General features: G+C 50.2%; 2 protein-coding genes across 7 annotated transcripts in view; one reads left to right on the forward strand and one right to left on the reverse strand.

Annotated features, from left to right (window-relative positions):
* Positions 1–243: 243 nt before the first annotated feature.
* Positions 244–7854, forward strand: USP1 (ubiquitin specific peptidase 1). Its single transcript, XM_020993047.2, is given in 10 exon segments — positions 244–332; positions 555–746; positions 847–973; positions 1099–1206; positions 2514–2674; positions 3484–4166; positions 4804–4974; positions 5679–5880; positions 6181–6740; positions 6743–7854. Coding segments are annotated over 9 exon segments (2361 nt in total). The 5' UTR covers positions 244–332; positions 555–576; the 3' UTR covers positions 6922–7854.
* A 3391-nt stretch (positions 7855–11245) lies between these two features.
* DOCK7 (dedicator of cytokinesis 7) overlaps positions 11246–18611 on the reverse strand; it is a 174056-nt gene continuing 166690 nt past the window's right edge. For 4 of the 6 annotated variants that reach the window (XM_020993043.2, XM_020993040.2, XM_020993039.2 and 1 more), the window contains 7 exons: positions 17037–17171; positions 16297–16386; positions 15929–16165; positions 15447–15590; positions 13722–13828; positions 13312–13479; positions 11246–11703 (listed from right to left, as the gene is read on the reverse strand). In XM_020993043.2, the coding sequence (XP_020848702.1) occupies positions 11661–11703; positions 13312–13479; positions 13722–13828; positions 15447–15590; positions 15929–16165; positions 16297–16386; positions 17037–17171 (924 nt within the window). In that variant the 3' untranslated portion in view covers positions 11246–11660. The remainder of the gene's footprint in view (positions 11704–13311; positions 13480–13721; positions 13829–15446; positions 15591–15928; positions 16166–16296; positions 16387–17036; positions 17172–18611) is intronic. The other 2 variants (XM_020993042.2, XM_020993038.2) reach the window with 1 other exon arrangement.

An 18611-nucleotide genomic window follows, 5' to 3' on the forward strand; every position in this document is an offset into this window, starting at 1 on the left:
ACAGCCGCCCGTTAGGCGCCCGGGGGCAGCCTCCGTTCGAGCCGGCCCCGGAGCCTGGGCGCGCCGCGGGGGCTAGCGGCGGCGGCAGCGCTGGGCTCGGCCTGCCGGGGCCCGAGGCCGCGGAGTCCGCCCCGGCGTTTCCGAGCGGCGCCCGGCGCGGGGGTCCTGACGCCGCGGAAAACGCGCCAAGTCTGCGCCGGTGGCGGCCGCGTCCGGACCCCCCCCCCCCGAGCCTCCCGAGCCGCGGGACCCTCGCCCCGCCCGGGGCCCCGGACCCCCGCCCGGCCCCGCCCCGGGGATGGAGCCACGCCGGTGGTCGCTGCCATGAGCCAGTAAGCGCGCGGGCCCCGCGGGGAAACTGAGGCAGGCCGGCCTGGCCGGGTACGGGTGTAGACGGGGCGCGATCGCCGCCGTACGCGGCGGGTTGACCGGGAGCGGGGGCCGGGGCCCCGGGGGGGGCGTTGCCAGAGGAGCGCTCGCGCCCACGCCCCGCCCCCCTGGGGGCCCCAGTGGGGGGGGCCGTGGGCGGGGTCGTGACCCGTGGGCCTCGGCAGGTGCCGCCGGTGACGGGGAGAGATGCCCGGGGTCGTGCCGAGCGAGAGCCAGGGCCCGGCGGCCCGGGGGAGCCCCAAGAAGAGCCGCCTGTCCCTCAAGTTCTTCCAGAAGAAGGAGACGAAGCGCGCCCTGGACTTCGCGGACTCGCAGGACGACGAGGAGCGCGACGGGGACGCGGCGGGGCCGGACGTGTGCGTGTCGGCCGTGGGCGCGGGGGAGGGGCGGGGGGCATCCCGGGGGGGAGGGGTGCCGGTTGAGGGGGGGCTCATCCGGTCACTCTGTCCGCCCCAGGGACCAGGTGGTGCCGGCGGCCGCCGCTCAGCCCTCGCCCCTCGGCTGCGAGAAGCGGGAGAACCTGCTGCCTTTCGTGGGGCTCAACAATCTGGGCAACACCTGCTACCTGAACAGCGTCCTGCAGGTGAGGGGGGGCGGGGCGGCCGGGTGAGGGGGGGGGCGGCCGGGCGAGGGGGCGGGGCCTCGGACCTAGTCACACCCCCCCCAGACTCGCAGCAGCGGCTCGGGATTGACACGACCTTCCTCCAGGTGCTCTACTTTTGTCCTGGCTTTAAAACTGGAGTAAAACACTTGTTTAACGTCATTACGAGGAAGAAGGAAACCCTAAAGGATGAAGCCAATCAAAAGGTGGACAAGGTGAGCAGATGGTTTAGAAACACAGAATTTGGGGCAGTTAAAACACTTTTCCTTAAGTTCATCTTTTCTGGTAGAATAACTGCCAGTGATTTAACGTATTGAAACCTGCTTTCTCCTGGCATTCCTCAGTTTTATTTTATATGGAATAAGTGCTATACTTTGTTACCTTAAAAACGTGTCTGGGAATTCAGTTTTCATATTTTAAAGCCTGTTTGGCATATTTTGGATGCCATGTAGTAGATACACACTGGAGACCTGAGATTTAAGGATAAGACTACATGGAAGGACCCAGGTGATACACTGGCTATTGCAGTGCATTTTGTTTTTATCCATAAGGCAAAGAAAATAGAGATAGTAGGTTCACAATTTTTACTTTAAATACAGTTATGGCACATTGGCTTCCCTTGCTGTGCCTGCTCTTTGTAGTTTAAGTTAATCAGAAGACCATGGGGAGATTCAAAGAAACAGGAGGCTGTGCCTGCCTTCCCAGGGTTTATAATCTCACCAAGCTGTAAAGACTAAAATTACCAAATTCGAGTTTGACTCCTTCCTGATATCCCTGTCATTCAGCGGTTGCATGTCATAAGTGTTTTCACTGATCTGTGTCTAGCTGTCAAAACAGAATTGCCAGTTTACATTGGTATAGGTTGTTCATTGCTGAAATTGTAGGTTAACACTAAAACCCCCAAACTGTAGAGGTTAATATCTAAATACCTTGGGCCTTGCATCCGAGGGAAGAGTGAGACATCCAGCTTGGTGGGCCATTTTTGAGGCCTTGTGTTAATCGGGACATAAGTGATGGGTAAAATTGGGTAGTCTGTTTAGTCGCCCCATGTTCATATGAAATTTTGATATCCCACCTAATTAGAAAACCATCTGAATCGATTGGGAATAAGGAAGTGCGGGTTATCTACAGTCTAGGCTTTTTGGTCTTCCTGGCTCTGAAGCCTGCCATGTAGACAGGTTTGGATGACCACCAGGAGTGGACCCCATTGAGAGCTTTCTGTTGGAAGCAGAAACAGTTAGCTGTATAGAAAAGCTGAATTCAACTTGTCTCTGAAGTAAAAGGTAAAATGAATTCCTTGACTTTCAGAACTTCTCCTTTGTTCTACTCAACTGGAATTTTATTTTGGCCTCCACAAGTAGCAAAACTGAGAGATTGCTTTTTAAAAATACTTTATTTTAGATTTTTTTCTTTCTTAGAGCATTATAGAAAGAAACTTGCTTTAGGAAGAAGAAGTAGAGAAGGGGGAAGATACTTGTATTCATAAATACCAGATTGGCTTATTTATGTTTCTTTCTTGCAGGGAAATTGCAAAGAAGACAGCCTGGCAAGCTATGAATTAATATGCAGCTTACAGTCTTTAATTATTTCAGTTGAACAACTTCAGGCCAGTTTTCTTTTGAATCCAGAGAAATACACAGATGAACTTGCTACTCAGCCAAGGCGTCTACTTAACACTCTGAGGTATAGCCCAGATTGAAATGTAAACGCTCCCCCTAAGCTGGCGAGCGCAGCGAATTAAAACGGCAGAACGCTGATGCCAGAGCTGCAGTGCGTGGGTGTCGTGTGTGCCATAAACCCGGCCTCCTGAGCGCTCTCTTGTGTGCAAGCCCCCCTCGCCCACAGCAAGAAGCAAGTCTAGACTCCAGAGCTAGGTGGTGTAGTGGATACAGCACCAGGCCTGGAGCCGGGGAGACTTCTCTGCCCTAGTTCAAGTCTGGCCTCAGACACTTATTGGCTGGGTGACTCTGGGCAAGTGCTTTATACTGTTTACCTCAGTTTCCTTACCTGTAAAATGAGCTAGAGAAGGAAGGGGTAAATCCTCTAGTATCTTTGCTGAGAAAACCCAAATGGGGTCATAGAGATCTGGACCAGGTTCTTATTGTTTATTGAATAGTTTTTTGAAATTTAAAAGAGCATCAACTTTGGTTGCATGCTTCCTGAATAGTGGGGGGGGGAGGGGGGAATCGATAAAGAGAGAAAGACCCTTATTGTTAAATTCTCCCATCTGCATTTCATAGTGAGTGGTTCTTGGCCTCACTTCACCTGCTCGTCTTTTGCCAGTCGGTTTGGTACTTGGGGCTTTTGGTTGTGATGTTTTGCTTTTGGGGGGGAGAGGGGAGAGCTGTTGACTGTGGCCAATATTGAGGGAGGGCTTATTTAAGAATATTGTCAGTGTCACTGGATAACGGTGCTGTTTGAAATGGAAAAAATGGACTTGTGTGTGTTAGAGAAGGGCGATGGCCATTTGAGTGACAGCTTGTCCTCTGCAGGGAGCTGAACCCCATGTATGAAGGCTACCTGCAGCACGATGCTCAGGAGGTGCTGCAGTGCATCTTGGGAAACATCCAGGAGACGTGCCAGCTTCTGAAGAAGGAAGAGCTGAGAACCTCCCCAGCAGACACGTCGCCTTCCCCGCTGGAGGAGAAGCCTCTTCCTCCCAGAGGAGGCAGTGAAACAAACACCAGTGAGGATGACGGGGAAGGGAAAGACAGATTCCCAAAGGGAAATGGGAAAAGGAAGAGTGACAGTGAAGCGGGGAATCCCAAGAAGAAGTCTAAGCTATCCAAGGAGCCGGCAGCATCTGAAGAGAACCAGAGGCAGACCCGGTCCAAGAGAAAAGCCGCTGGGGATGCTCGCTTGGAAAGCTCTCCCGAAGCGATGCCCAGAGGGGCCGCTGACGGAGACGGCGCCCGACAGAGCCACAAGAAATCAAGACTCAAACTGAACTGGCTGAAGCCCACTGCCAAACAGCCCAGCATCCTTTCCAAGTTCTGCAGTCTGGGGAAGATCACCACACACTCGGGACCCAAAGGGCCTTCAAAAGAAAACGATGGTGAACACGAAGAGGACCTGAAAGGGGAGACCAGGGGTGCCTTAACAGACGACCCTGGAGAACCTGCACCCCCAGGGAAGAGTGTGGAGGACAAAGAAACGCAGTCTTTGAGAAACAGAGGTCAGTATTGACACCTTCCAGATCTGCCAGATGCAGAGTGGAGCTTGACCCTCCTCTGGCAGGCTCGGCCTCAGGCACATGGGGGAGGGCAGGAAGATTGGGGGGCAGCCTTTGAAGACAGCAGCAGACTCACTACCACGGGCTTCTGTCTTGACTGTATTTGTATTAGGCATTTCTTATTACAGATAAAATCCTATGGGAAAACTGACAGTTTAAAAACTTTTAATTACCCTTGGCTGCTATAGCACCCTAGGAAAAATGAGTGTTGTAGTGGGGTGAGCTGGCTGTTGTGCTGGTAGCACCCCCTGGACTCTTTAAAGGGCATTCCGAGAAACTGCTTGAATTCCCCTGATTTTCTGTAGAGGTTGCCTTAAAGACAAGGGAAGCCAAGCTTTTGGGAATTCATTCTATAAGAGAAAGGAAGACAGGATCCAGTAGGCAGCATTTTCCTTCTGGGCTGCATTCTGTCCTTTGTGTTATTATGCTCCTAACTATGGGCTGAGAGAATGGGCCTGAAAAAGAGAAATTCAGGTTTGCTCATGTGTTATTCATTAAGACACTTAGTAAAATTTCAGGCTGGGCTGAGGAGTGGGAATTCTCGGGCAGGTGTTTGATTCGGAGTTCACCTTCTTTGTAGGGATGGAACAAGTCTGTTTTGAGTTGGTGGAGAAGTTATTCCAAGGCCAGTTGGTGTTAAGAACTCGGTGCTTGGAGTGTGAGAGTCTAACAGAGAGGAGAGAAGATTTCCAAGACATCAGCGTCCCAGTACAAGAGGAGGAGTTTTCCAGAATGCAAGAGAGTTCAGAGAGTGAGTATGATGAGCAGGTCCCGCTCTGCTCTCAGCTGAAAAAAGCCTGCCGCTTAGAGGTGTCCCCCAGACAGGGTCCCCCTTCCTAGTGTCATTTCTTAGTGGCACTTGTGAGTCTAACATGTATCTGCAGTGTGAAGCCCTGCTCAGATGGTAACTGATGCCTCCATGGAGCACCGTCCCCGTGGAACACCGCCGTCTTCTGTGTTTGTTAAGTGGGGTGTTCCTAGGAGCATTATTTGGGGGGAAGCAAGAGGTTTTTGGATTATCCTCTAGAAAAGTGAATATAGATTGACTTTGGGGGACTTTTAGCCCTTTTTTTAGGTCTCCTTCGATCTGCCTCTTATTTTAATGGCTTTCAACCACCTTCCACTTGTGAAGTGCCTTCCTTTTTGATTTTGGAAATGTATAAAGTCTGGCTTGTGTGATGTTTTTTATGTTATGCTGTATATGAAATAGAACGGGAGATTTAAAGTGTAACTGCTTTCCTCTCACCTTTGAAGAGTCGTTTCCTATTATCGGCGAATGCCAGCTTGAAGGTAACGTTTGCTGGCATCCCGTCCGCCTAGAAGGCAGGCAAGCTGCTGAGTCTGCCCGAGGACGCCCTCCCTCCTTCTCTTGCGCTTGCTTTAAGCTTTTGCGACTTTGTTGACAAGCCCAGGGAGGCGTGTTGGCGAGTGACAAAACGCGGCTGTCTTCTGCAGTTTCTCCAGAGCCCAAGGCCGAGCTGAAGAGCCTCGAGTGGGCCATCTCGCAGTTCGCCTCCGTGGAAAGGATCGTGGGTGAGGACAAATACTTCTGCGAAAACTGCCGTCACTACACAGAGGCGGAGAGGAGCCTCCTTTTCGACAAGATGCCCGAGGTGATAACCATCCACCTGAAGTGCTTCGCTGCCGCAGGTTTGGAGTGAGTGTCAGACAGAGCTTGACAATTCTGGCTTGTGCCCCGCTGGCTGCCACCGTTCCTGGGGGAGCCAGGGGGGAGGCGGAGCGTGACAGAGACCAGTGTCATCCCCCAACTAACTGGGAGGGAAACCAGCTCTTTAATTTGTCCTCTGACATGTAGGTCACGAGTCCATTCGTCAGAATGCTTGCACCATGTGACAGAAACGTTTAGTTAGCGTGTCCTTTCGTGCTCCAGACAGGAATAGGAAGCACTTTTTGCGTACGCAGCAAATGTGACATGACTTGCCTTTTTCTTTGCCAGGTTTGACTGTTATGGTGGAGGACTGTCCAAGATCAACACTCCCCTGTTGACGCCCCTGAAGTTGTCCCTGGAGGAGTGGAGCACTAAGCCAACCAGCGACAGCTACGGACTGTTCGCGGTGGTCATGCACAGCGGCATCACCATCAGCAGCGGGCACTACACCGCTTCTGTTAAAGTCACCGACCTGAACAGTCTGCAGCTCGACACAGAGAATTTTGTGGTGGACCAAATGTACGAGGCGGGCAAGCCTGACCTGCCGAACGAAGGGAACGCCAAGGCTCTCACTGAAGAACATGACGATGAGGCAGCCTTCCGAGTCAACGGGAGCGCGCAGCCCAGCAAAGTCCTGAGCAAAAAAAATGTGGAAGCCGTCGGGCTCCTCGGGGGACAGAAGAGTAGGCCGGACTGCGAGTTCTGCAGCAGCCACCGAGCGTCTAGCTCAGAGAAGGTCATCGGGGCGTTGGCTGAAAACGGAAGCCCCGAGTCTGGCAGCACCAACGGGACCCAGGAGCTGGACGGAACCAAGCAGTCCAGTGGCCGGATGGACAGTAATGCGAATGGATGGAAAACAGAGTGTCTGATGTGATACAGAGCTTGAAAGAGTATGAGGGGAAGTGGCTGCTCTTTGATGATTCGGAAGTGAAGGTGACAGAAGAGAAAGACTTCCTGAATTCACTTTCCCCTGCGACATCCTCCACATCCACTCCTTACTTACTGTTTTATAAGAAAATTATAGAGTGAGTGTATTTTCCTTGTGTATATAAACAGATTTGGATAATCTTATAAATAGAGATTACAGCAAAGACTCCTTGGTAGCGGCTCGTTGGCCTTTTGGAAGCTCCTGGGTTATTACTGGTCTCTAGTTTTTGTATGACTAGTGAACTCTGAATGACTGAAAGCCCTGTTAATTTTTAGAATTCATTTTCCACATTCACTAACCACTCTGCTGGAGACTAGCAATACGTTAGCTTCCAAGGACAAATTTGTGTAGGTTCTGGAACAGTTTGTCCAAATAGAGCTCTTTAAAAACACTTTTTAAAGAAAGTTTTACACCTGTCTCTTGTATCGGCTTTTAAGAATAAAGTGCTGTATTTGTATTTTCCATATTTTGGAATAATTATATATATTGCCAAAATGTTTATAGGTTGTGTGGTTTTGTAATTAGGAGGCAGCCGCCTCATTGCATTTAGTTTTATAACAAAGTTAAGAAGCAGAGTCCTTGAAGATTCTAGAACTTGCATGTTCACACTGGCGTGAATTCTGTGCCTTGGATCACTTTGGAAGGTGTATCTCAGAAGCCCTTGGACAGCATCCTTGCCCATCACTACCTTAGGAAGGATTTTATAGATATACATATATATATTTATGATTATGATTTTGTACTTTAGCAGATCAGTCTAGGTTTGGACAAGAGTAGTCTGTATTTCTTCATAGTCATATTGCTATATAATTTGTAAATAGGATATAAAAATTTAGAGGTATGACCTTTAAGGTTGTGTTTTTTTTTTTTAAAGCAGGGAGGGCATTCAATTTAAAATACTTAGCAGCTATGTATACAAGCGCACTGAAGTTTTGTACTTACAGCTTTCTACCCTAAAGCATCTGGTTTCTTTTCAAGAACAGAATTTATGTATATATGTGGAATAAACATTCATAATCACCTTTACAACATTATTTTCTTGTATGAAAAGTAATATACTAGCTTTACCAGCCCTTAAAAAGTGATTGAGGATGCTGTTTACCTTACGGTAGTTCTCTTTGAAAGGAGTACGTGAAAAATGTGATAGGCCCTACTCGGTAGCATTTGGAACAAGCCATTTCATCAATTCAAAGTTACTCATGACTTGACGGAATAGTCAAGCCAGAGCATTTCAAACAAGGTATCTGCATGGAAATCTTAAATGTATTTAAAAGTAAAGCTTACTCATTGGAAAAGACCATTATAAATGGTAAAATCTTCAAAGCTTTATTTAGACATTGTTTATTAATAGTCACGATCTAAAATGTCACTCGAGAAAAATAATTTTTGTCTTAAGGAGATATTTCAAAGAAATGATTATTTTTATAGCACAATTGTGTATTAAGTTTGAACTACACCAGAATTTCTATCAGACTGAAGATACTCTACAAGGAAAATGATAGTGTGGAGGTAAAAGTATTACAGAGTGAGTGCCTACTGTGTTCAGAAACATTGGCGGATGCCTATCTTTCTACTTAAGATGCTGTAGCTATAAAGGACCAAGTAGATACTAGTTTTATGGAAGAAGAAACTTCGAGACTTGAGAATGAAATGATTTCTTTAAGGTCACTGCTTGTTAAAAGGAAACTATTGGGCCCAGTGTCACCCCGTCTTCCATGTGCGAAGGCCAACAGGGTGGGATGAATGCGCAAGCATGATCAAAGTCGCTTTGTGAACACTAACCCTAACACGTGAGGAACAGGCCGGAGGACTGGCCTCCACCACTTGTGGCCCACTTCCCCCGTGTTAAGCTCCAAAGGCAGTTTTTCTCATCTAGCATGACAGTTGAGATTAGCCTCCCCAGAAGTACCCCCTGTTGTGTGGGGCTGAGAACAAGTCTGCTCCTTTCTCCCACGTTACTCTTCAAATATTCAAAGACGACTCTTCTTCTATGCACATAGTCTCTTAGATCAAACATCTGTCCATTCAGCTAAGTTGGGAAAGGCACAGTCCCCTCACCATTGTTTGTGCCCACCCACAATGTCCGTTCTAGAAGGTGGTGTCCAGAAATGGACACAGTACTCTGGGTATGAGCCACTCAAGACTGGGTATTTATTCTGGACGGTATGAAGGCTGCCTGAGATTGCACTTGAGGTTTTGGACTATGCTATCCTGTTGATTTAGACAAAATGAACAGTCACTGTATAACCACCACAATAAATGGTAATGTGTTGTTTGAACACTGGGTAAGGCATTTTTTCAAAAATAAAAATGTTAGGAAATCATCGAGGTGGAATATTTTGAGGTTTCTTTTTCCCTTAAGGCAAAGGTCCCCTATGCGAAGGGACTGGCTTAGGAGTCTGAAGGCAGACTTCAGAGCCATGAAGTCAGGCCTTTGGGCTAATTTGCTCTTACTGTTCCCGGGACAAACCAGAGAGCTCCGATGGCGAGTTTTTTCAGTCCAATACTTCTGTAAATTAGGAGCCAGATGTGTGACGTGACCCTGAAGTGCATTCTGAATCACTGAGGACTCCCTTCTATTCGCTGGGGTTGTAGGGTTAACTTAAGTGTGTGGTACCTCGGGTGGGCACTTCATGGGAGATGAGCATCTGGTATAGCTTCTAGAACCAAAGCTCACCTACTCTCCAACAATCGGACATACCGCATGCCTTAATTGTGACAGCGAAACAGCAGGCAGACCTTCCAGAAAGCGTACTTACGTTTGAAGGTGTCCTCATGGTCTTATGAGCAGGCTGCAAGGCCGCTTCAGTCCACGAGGCCTCAACAGCAGCTGGGCTCTGGGAGCCACCCTGTCCTGAGACATCGTCTAAAGGCAGCCTGCCCTCCAGCTCCCCCGGTCCTGGCTGCAGGCAGAGGGGCTTCCTTCCCTTTGCTACAACATGGGGCTTGTCCTGTAGCCTTCCATTCAGACCAGATGGGTGGAATCTGAGAGCCCCACTTAATTTCCAGATAAGGACAGGAGCTGACTGGCCCAAAGACGGTCACAGAATGAGTAAAATGCCAGCGCCTGGCCTGAAGTTCAGCTCAGACCCTTCCTAGCCATGGGGCTCTGGGCAAGTCACCTCACTTCTGCCTCAGTTTCCTCGCCTGTAAAGCGGGTGATCACAGTACCTCCCTCCCAGGGTGGGTGTGAAGATCAAGGGAGATAATTGTATCCTGCTTAGCTCGGTGTTAGCCGTTACCCCCCTCCTCATCATCTGGGGCTAGGGCAGGTGCAGGGCCCCACTTTGCTGACTTCATCTAATCCCCTCACGCCCAGACCTGCGTGAGGCAGAGCAGCTGTGGCCCTCGGGGACAGGACGGATGAGGGTCTCTCTAGGCACCTACCTTGGGGCGCCAGTCAGCAGCCAGCCATGGCATACATCCACATACGGGCCGGGCTAGGAGCTGCTCCCTGTGGGTCAGTCAGACCCGCTACCGTGGGAAGTCAGTTCAAAATGGTTTTGCCCACTTGGACATGTTTTACAGAATCTGGCTCCTTGTTTAGGTATCACTAGCAGAAGTCATGCTGCTCACTTCTAGACAGAAGAAAGGTCTGCTTCCCTGGGATCAATGAACAGCATCGTGAAACATGGGACCCGACACACTGATTGCAAAATCTCTAGTTATTCATGTGTCCTCAGGCCAGACACGTGTTTCTTTCCTGCCAGAGGGGTAAGTACCGATAAACTGAGAACTTACAAATGACACCTCCTTCATCTGATACTTTCTGACAATAATCAGTTTCTCCCTAGAAAATCTTTCCAAGGTGCCAAGATAACCAGAGGTGCAATTTTTCTTCAAGTAACAGCCAAGATGGATTCTGAAAATACGATCCCACACCATTCACCATCACGTCCAAATGACCCGACGCTCCCTCGGAGGTGGCTGGTGCTCTAGAGAAAACAGTCTTTATGGCCTGTGTGGCAAACGGCTGTTTCACTGGCTGAACTGTCCAAAAACAAATAACCTGGAGCCAGAGAACTGAATCAGGACAGGCTACAGCACGTGGAACCCCTGCCCTCATCTGGGACAATCCCTCTGGCCCCACCCCAGGAAGTCTACCTGCTGCATCACGTCCTTGCCCCAGACGACGCCCACCGTCTGTCACAGCTGGGTCCTTTCTGCTCCTCAGGGACGCGGTCAGTGACCGCCAGGCCTCAGGACAATCCGAGGGCAGGAGCTTGGAACTGGGCAGCTATCATTAGAGTGTCTTCATTTTAAATTTCATATGTTCCCATTATCCATCTCCACACAGGGCTGTTGTTCAGATCTATGTGGTCACTGGTCCAAATTTTCATTTCAATAACTTGGAAGCAACAGCTATAAATCCATTTTCTATCAGCCTCTGCCCCCCCCCAACAAATGGGAATGTTCACATCAGAATAAAATAAGTGAAAACATCCACATATTTAATAAGTACCTTTAAAATAAACATTACTACATTAAAATGGTTCAAAAATGCATCTGGAAAAGCTCCTAATATAAATTAAATCTATGAACTTAATGTAAATAAATTTAACATTAGGTATGCTATAAATAATAGTAAATGTATTTAGTGTACCTGTGAATCATAGAAATGGCTTTTGGAAAGCTTGCAGTATCTCCCAGGACACTGGAAACCACAGCCATGGTTTTGACGCAGTAACAGTCTACAGTTCACAATTTAGTATCATTCTGACCACTGAACTCTTCCACGGAAGGACATGAAAGCATGTGTCCAAAACGAAGTCCCAGGTTCTGATGTTGCTGAAGACATGGCTTTCTTTTCAATAAGCCAGGGCAAGTGCTGTGTCTTTCCCTAGAGGTCCACTTTGCGAAGACTCATTCTGCTGAAGGAATCTCTGGGGGGGAAATCAAGGAAAGGGGATTATAAGCAAAGCGTCTCTGCACCATTCTGTGCAATCGCTAGGCCCCCAGTGTCTCTTAACTCAGCAAAGGGAATCTCAGAACATCCTCCCAAGCTCTGCAGGCTGGAATGCGCTCCTCCCTGCCTTCCTCCCACCAAGGCCTCGCGGGCACCATCTTCTGTGCCGCCGCCCTCCCTCCCTGTTAACACTGATGTTGCCTATCTTTTTCACGACCTGTTGTCTCCCCCATTAGAATGTAAGCTTCCTGCAGGCAGGGATCATTTCCCTCCTTGTATGTGCATCCCCGGCGGCTCGCCTGCCACCTGCCCCCCGGTGGGCACTTCAGAAGTATTTGCTGATTGGTCAGCTAATTCCCGTCCTCTGTTGCATGCCCAAGGGTCTCTTCCCTGCTAAATCTAGCGGACTTTTGTCAGTCCTCATCTTTCTCTCCTTTCCTGGAGCTCCCAGCGGCCCTCCCAGAACCACCACGTGCAGAAGGCCCAGGCCGCCACCCTGGCTCCCTCTCTTGGCCACACTCCTGCCTTTCCGGTTTGTGTCCCCTTCCTCTCAGCACCTGTGCTGGTCACATCTCTTTCATGTATTGTTTCTGCCCGTTAGAAGGGAAGGCCCTGGAGGGCAGGAACAGGCTTTTTGTCTGTCTTTGTGTCCCGGCACTTTGCACAGGGCCTCTCTCATCTCTTCTGGGCTCTCCAACCTGGTCATCATCGGTGGCCCCCACAGCTTCGTCCTGGGGCCCAGTTTCCCGCCACTTTATTATCTCACCCTGAGGGCGTCCGCTCTATGCACAGGACTCTTGGATTTCCACACCCAGCCCTGGCCTCCTCCCTCAGCTCCAGGAGGCTTCACTACCTCTGTCCCGCAGGTATCTCGTCCCTTCCCTGAAGTTCTCCGTCCCGTCTGGGGCACCGCTGTGCTCCCGGTCACCCCCTCGCTCCCGCTCGCCACGGATGCACGTCTGCTGTCGTCTTTTGCTTCTACCTTCATGGCATCTCTCACCTCTGTCCTTCCTCCCCCACTCTTGCCTGGTCTCGCCACGAGCCTCTCCCCGCTCAGTTTTCTAGGGGCAAGGGTGACCTTCCTCCAACCTGTACAACCCCCAGGGCCATTCCTTGCCCCAGATGTCAGAGGTGTATCGGAGACACACTGAGAACTACGGGTCCTGACTCTGGAGTTCCAGACTTAGTCCTCGGGGGAGGGCCCATCTTTATCACCATCGGTTTACAGTTGCTTCTGGGGGCAAGACCACTGACCATCTTATGGACTAACTCTGCCATGTTCTAGGAGACAGGAGACACAGCAATCCATGGAACAAGGGGCCCTGGTTTGAAGATGCTGTGGAAGGCTAGCAGGGGCCCAGGAGGTCACCTGGTGTGGCTGTCCAGGCAGTGCACACGCCCCTCTATGACACCCTGACGGGGAGCCATCCCTCCTCAGCTCAAAGGTTTCCGGAGACGGGACTCGCCAATGAGAACCTCTGTTCCCACACCCAGCTGAGCCTCTCCTCCCTCTGACTCCATTCACGCATCTCAGCTGTGCCCCGGAGGCCTCCACAGAGGAGACCTTCGTGCCCACGCCTGGTACCTGTGGCCGGTGCTGGGCAGCAGGGCCTTGTACAGCTGAGGAATCTTCCTGCTGGTGAGTGGCTGCAAGGCCTCCTTCAGGCGGTGGTAATTCCTCTCCAGCTCCCTCTGGTACTCCTTCTGGTCGGGCCCGATCAAGCTCTTGTTTTTTCTCAGGGCGTCCTCACACCTAGGAGACAAGACCGGTCAGTGGGCAGCGGGAGGGCAGCGTGGTCACTTGGGGTCCGGTCCGGCCCGCTCCATGACTAGGGCCGAACGCGTGGACCGCCTAGACTCGCGTTCCCAGTGACTACGCTGACGCGCCTCTCGGGACCCCGTCAGTCACCGGGACGGCTGAGGAGGCAAGAGCCGCCGGGCCCCGGCGCTGAGGGCCCGGGGCCGGCCCCCCCCGCCGCGCCACCCGTAAAGCACCTCTTCGTGAAGTCTTTGAAGCACAGGCGGAGCTTGTTGTGGTGCCTGAAGAGCTTGGGGTCATGGGGTATCTCTGACAGGAACACTTGGGCGACTTCCAGAGGTCCCTGCAAGACAAAGAGACGCCGTTGGCCCTCCTCCTAAAAACCACCACAGACAATGGTGATGATGGCAGCAAGAATGGGAGTGACAGGCACTCGCTGACACGGCCACATGCTGTGCCCCAAGCTTCGTAGAACACTTCACCGACACTATCTCACCCCAGGAGGGGGTGCTGGGGAAACTGAGGCAGATGGGGTTCAACGACCTGCCCAGGGGCACCCAGTGAGGCAGCGGCTGAGGCAGGATTTGAGCTCAGGGCTCTGGCACTACGGTGCCACCCAGCTGCCATACAGGAGGACACGTTCAGCTGTTTTTATATATGTGTGTTGTGTGGTTGTATATACATCTATGTGTGTGTGTGTTTTTCCTGTTCTACAGTGAACGCAGCGGGACACTGGGGAATGCTCCAAATAGATTCAAGCCCGTTCTTGATGCTGACATCGGCCTCCTTCCCGTGTCCAATCCAAGGGCGAGGAGCCAAGGGGAGAAACTTTCTGCCCTCCCACTTTTAGAAGTCTCCCACCCCCTTAGATGAGAGTAACACCTGGCCGAGGGACGCCTGGCTGACCCCTGTAGTCTGAAGCGACAGTCATTCTCCCTCTGTGGCCCACGCTCCTCTACGGGATTCCTCCCTCCCAGCCAAGCTTCCTCCCTCCCGCTTATCCATCACAAACTTAAAGGGACTTTCTCTGTCACAGGCAGAATCAAACACGTTCCATCTTCAAGCGTCCAGGCATCGCCGACCACCCCGGCCTGGTCATGCTTGGGGGCGGGGCACCTGTCTCTAGGGGAGGGGTCTCCACCAGGGTCACCTCTCTTTGGGATCGCCGCAGGAGGAGGGAGATGGGCAGGCCCAACAGTAGCTCTCTCCTCCACCCGCTGATCTCCAAATTCCTTTGCTTCATATTGTGTTTACTTGTCTATGCACCTGTGGTTTCCATCTAGCAGATTATAAACTACCTGAAGGCAGGAGCCGCTGCCTTTTTGTCTTTGCTTCTCCAGCACCCAGGAAAGGGGCTGGCTTACACAGGTGATTAATAAGATGTTAATGAAACAAATGCATGAACACGTGAACCTGTCCTAATCTGTGTGTACCTGCAGTGTTAAAAAGTCTCTAAAACCAGTTTCTACAAAGACTCCCCAACTAAGATAAACACATTTTTAGCTGATTTATTCTTTAGTTATCTGTGATCCTGATCAATTTTCTACTGTGGCTGTGAGTCACAGGACTCTATAGCTTTCAATGAATTCACAACAAGTACAGCTCGGAGGGCAATGCAGAGGCAGGCACTTGGCGGCAGCAGAAGGCCACGCACAGTGCAAACAAAGGACTGGGGAAAACTGGAGCCCGGGCAGCATCAAGGAAAATGGAGAAGGATGGGTTGGTCACACGGAGAGAGAGAACGGGTAACTGATGGACAGGCCACGTCCAGGGAAGCCCCAGAAGGCTGGGCAAGAAGCGTCCAGCACGGGCAGGCAAGGATGGCTGCAACCTGGACCTCTGCGAGGCACGCCAGTGATGGACTCAGATGCACTGTAAATTCTTTAAGTATTCACTAACTGCTAACCAACTGTGACTCTGGGTGACACTGAGCAGAACTCCTCTCCCTCCGGTGGTCCTACCTGGTTTACGGTTGTGCCCACAGACCCTTGGAGGACCATCTGAAGCATTTTGGGGTCTGCTGGGTCCTGGTGTGTTGCAAAGGCCAGCTCCTGGGTCTTTTTTTGCATGTCTTCAATAGCAACTTCAATGGGGGTCAATATGATCTAAGAGAAACAGCATCCGTAAGACGAGCCCTGAGCCAGTCAATAAATTTCATTAAAATGACTGAATTAATGAAGTTAATGAAAATTAATGTATTTCACTTGAAACTCTAAAAGGTCCATTGTGGATTCTCACTTTGTTCTTTATTTCTAAACTTTGGTTACCCCTACGAAGAGCCAAACCTTCCAGGCATAAAGCACCTTCTGGCCCAAGGGCATGGCACCATGCTGGTGGGTGACAGATGAGGGGCGCAGCGCACGTGGGGCCACGGGGCTCAGCCAGCACCCATCCCTCCCCCCTCTAAACCGTTCTTCACCCAAGCCCGGGCCCCGGGTCTCACTTCCTCCTTGTGAATGACGTTGATTCTGGTTTTGATGTAAGGGAAGGCGTGGGACGTTGTGAGGATGGTCTTCCGTTTGAACTGCTCCTGGAGCTCCCCATGGGCACGGCCGTCTAAAGTGAAGGGTGTGCAGTACATGAAACGTCGAAGATTATAGTTTTTGTCAAAGTACGTGATTCTGTCCTTCATTTCATACGTGTCAAAGTACGGCTCCACATATGTGATCTGAATGTACGCCTAAGAGAAGAAAGACCGCCTTAGCTTTTTCAATATCGTGTCATACCGTCATCAATTTAGCTTCTCCCAAATAAGTCAGGGAGCATCTGCAAGGCATCATGACACTTCCTGGCTGTCTATTGTCGGCGTACCTTAGTAGGGTCTAATTTGCACTTGTCCACAGGGTTAGAGTCTTTGATTACTTCGACTACATCCTCTCCGAATCTTTCTCCATAAAACCCCTAAAATAAAGAGGAAAAATTTCACACAAAATTCAAAGGTAAGACAAGTGCTGCTGTGAAGAGAGCTCAGAGGATGTGAGCGTTTAGATGGCTTTAATGTATAAAACAGCCGCGCGAATGATTTTGAGAAATCATTTGTTTCATCTGCCAAAAAAACAGGTCCTCAAACTTAGCACTGACTCTGCTCAAATTTCCTCTTTTTTCTCAATTTATAAAAAGCAAAAAACGCAAGCATCCGCACTTAGAAAACACACGATTCTCAGTAGACTTTTGAGAAAACCAAACAATAAGGGAACAGAAGGAAGGGTAGCTCACGTTTAATTTCTGTGATGCCCAAGGTCTGCTTTTTGTTGGGCTCAGGAAGACGGAAACCACGTAAGTGTGGTAAGAATCAGAAAAAGGATATTGGCCAAATACCAACTAAAGGTCAATCGACAAAGAAAAGCTCAAAGTCTGCGGGCCAGATTTTCCCGGCGAGCCACTCTCTGGATGAGCTGAGGGCTTTCAAGTTGGGGGGCATGGCTCTGGGCACTGTCTGCGTCTACCAGAGCGCGTAAGTAGAAGAACTGCACCACGGGCTTACTAAGTGACAAGATCCAGGCTGGGCGCTCAGGGCGGGAACGGCGCCGCTGGACCGTCCAGGCACTCACCTCCAGTCTGTGTGAGATCTCGGCAAGCTTGGTTATCGCGGGCTCCTTGTACGCAAACTCCTGCTCATCCAAGTCCCCAAACTTGGTCCCGTAAAAACCCACACGGAAATAGGTCCCGAACATCCGCTTGCCGTCCTAGGTGAAGACGACGGAAGTGTCTCAGCACAAAGAGCCGCTTCGTACCACACACGGCACGCATCAGTGCAAGCTGACCAAAAGGGAAATTCTACGGGCAAAACGACTAGGCGTCTTTTTTAAATGAAGAAAGGATTTAAAATAAAGAGCAACATAATATTATGCCCAGATCGCTAAATGACTACTCTGTTCAATAAGCATTTTTAAGGTTAGCCCACAGAGAACAAGTCACATACGATGTCCTGGTTTAAGTCCAGCAACTGAACTTGCTTCTCTTCTGAGTTAAAGAAAAGGCACGTGTTGACCCGTGCTTCTCATACGTGCTTCGTGTCAGTGACAGCAGTATTTAAAGCAGCAGCGGTGCGTGCGTATCTTACAGAGTCTGTCTTGGGTTTGAAAGCCCTTCAGAGGGCCTCTCTGCCAGCAAAGATGGAAGAGAGTGACCTATGCTTGGAAGACTAATGTGAAACAAAAATGCCAAGGAGGGAATCACATTCTGAGGGGAAGGTTGGTTTGCTTCTCTAAGACCCCAAACTGTCCAATGTGCGCTCCCACCACAGGTCTATTTTAGGAAGAAACTATGACAGGCTTACTTTGGCTCTCACAAAAAATGCAGAGAATCCAAATGAGAAGTAGTTTTAGAAATGACAGTTGAGGTGCTTTGTGTCCCCCAGAAACACATCTGCCATTCAGCTGTACCGGAAGGGCTTTGTGCTAATGTGCCCACATAGAGACATACCCGCCAACTGAGTCTACATAGAATCCACATCTCATTTTCATGCTCTCTCATTCTCATTTTCTCAATACCAGGTCGCAGGGGCTGACACAACCGGTCACGAAAAATCGTGTACAAATGACATAAGGGATGTGGAGGAAATGTGAAACCCAGATTGGCTGTCTGCAGGACACCTTCTATTGGCATCACAATCTCAGAGGGGGAAGGAATCATGGAGCCTCTTTAGACCTGGGGTCCATAGCTAGACTCATGGACATTCCATGAACTTGAATGGGGGGAAATTATATCTTTATTTTCACTAACTGAAATTTAGCATTTCTTTTAATTATAAATGAAAACACACATACACACACACACACACACACACACACACACAATTTTGAAAAGGGGCTCTAGATTTCAACAGACTGCCAGTGGGGGCAAGGACACACAGTAATCTAGGCCAATCCAGACCTGACCAGGACAGCCCCGTAACATGCCCTGGACAAGGCATCACCCGGTCTTTGCAGGAAGACACTGACTGTGAAGGACCGCACCAGCCACAATGGCAGCCCATTCTACCATCAGACAGCTTGGCTGCTAGGAGCCACGATGGCCTGCCCACCTTTCTGCCAGCTCTGCAAGGCCTGGCTCTGAGATCAGGCAGAACTAGACTGGACCAGACGCATCTTGGAAAGCTCTTGACCCGTTCTGTACTGTTTAAT

Source organism: Phascolarctos cinereus, unplaced genomic scaffold (genome assembly GCF_003287225.1).
Source record: "Phascolarctos cinereus isolate Bilbo 61053 unplaced genomic scaffold, phaCin_HiC Scaffold_5;HRSCAF=322, whole genome shotgun sequence".
Lineage (NCBI taxonomy): Eukaryota > Metazoa > Chordata > Mammalia > Diprotodontia > Phascolarctidae > Phascolarctos > Phascolarctos cinereus.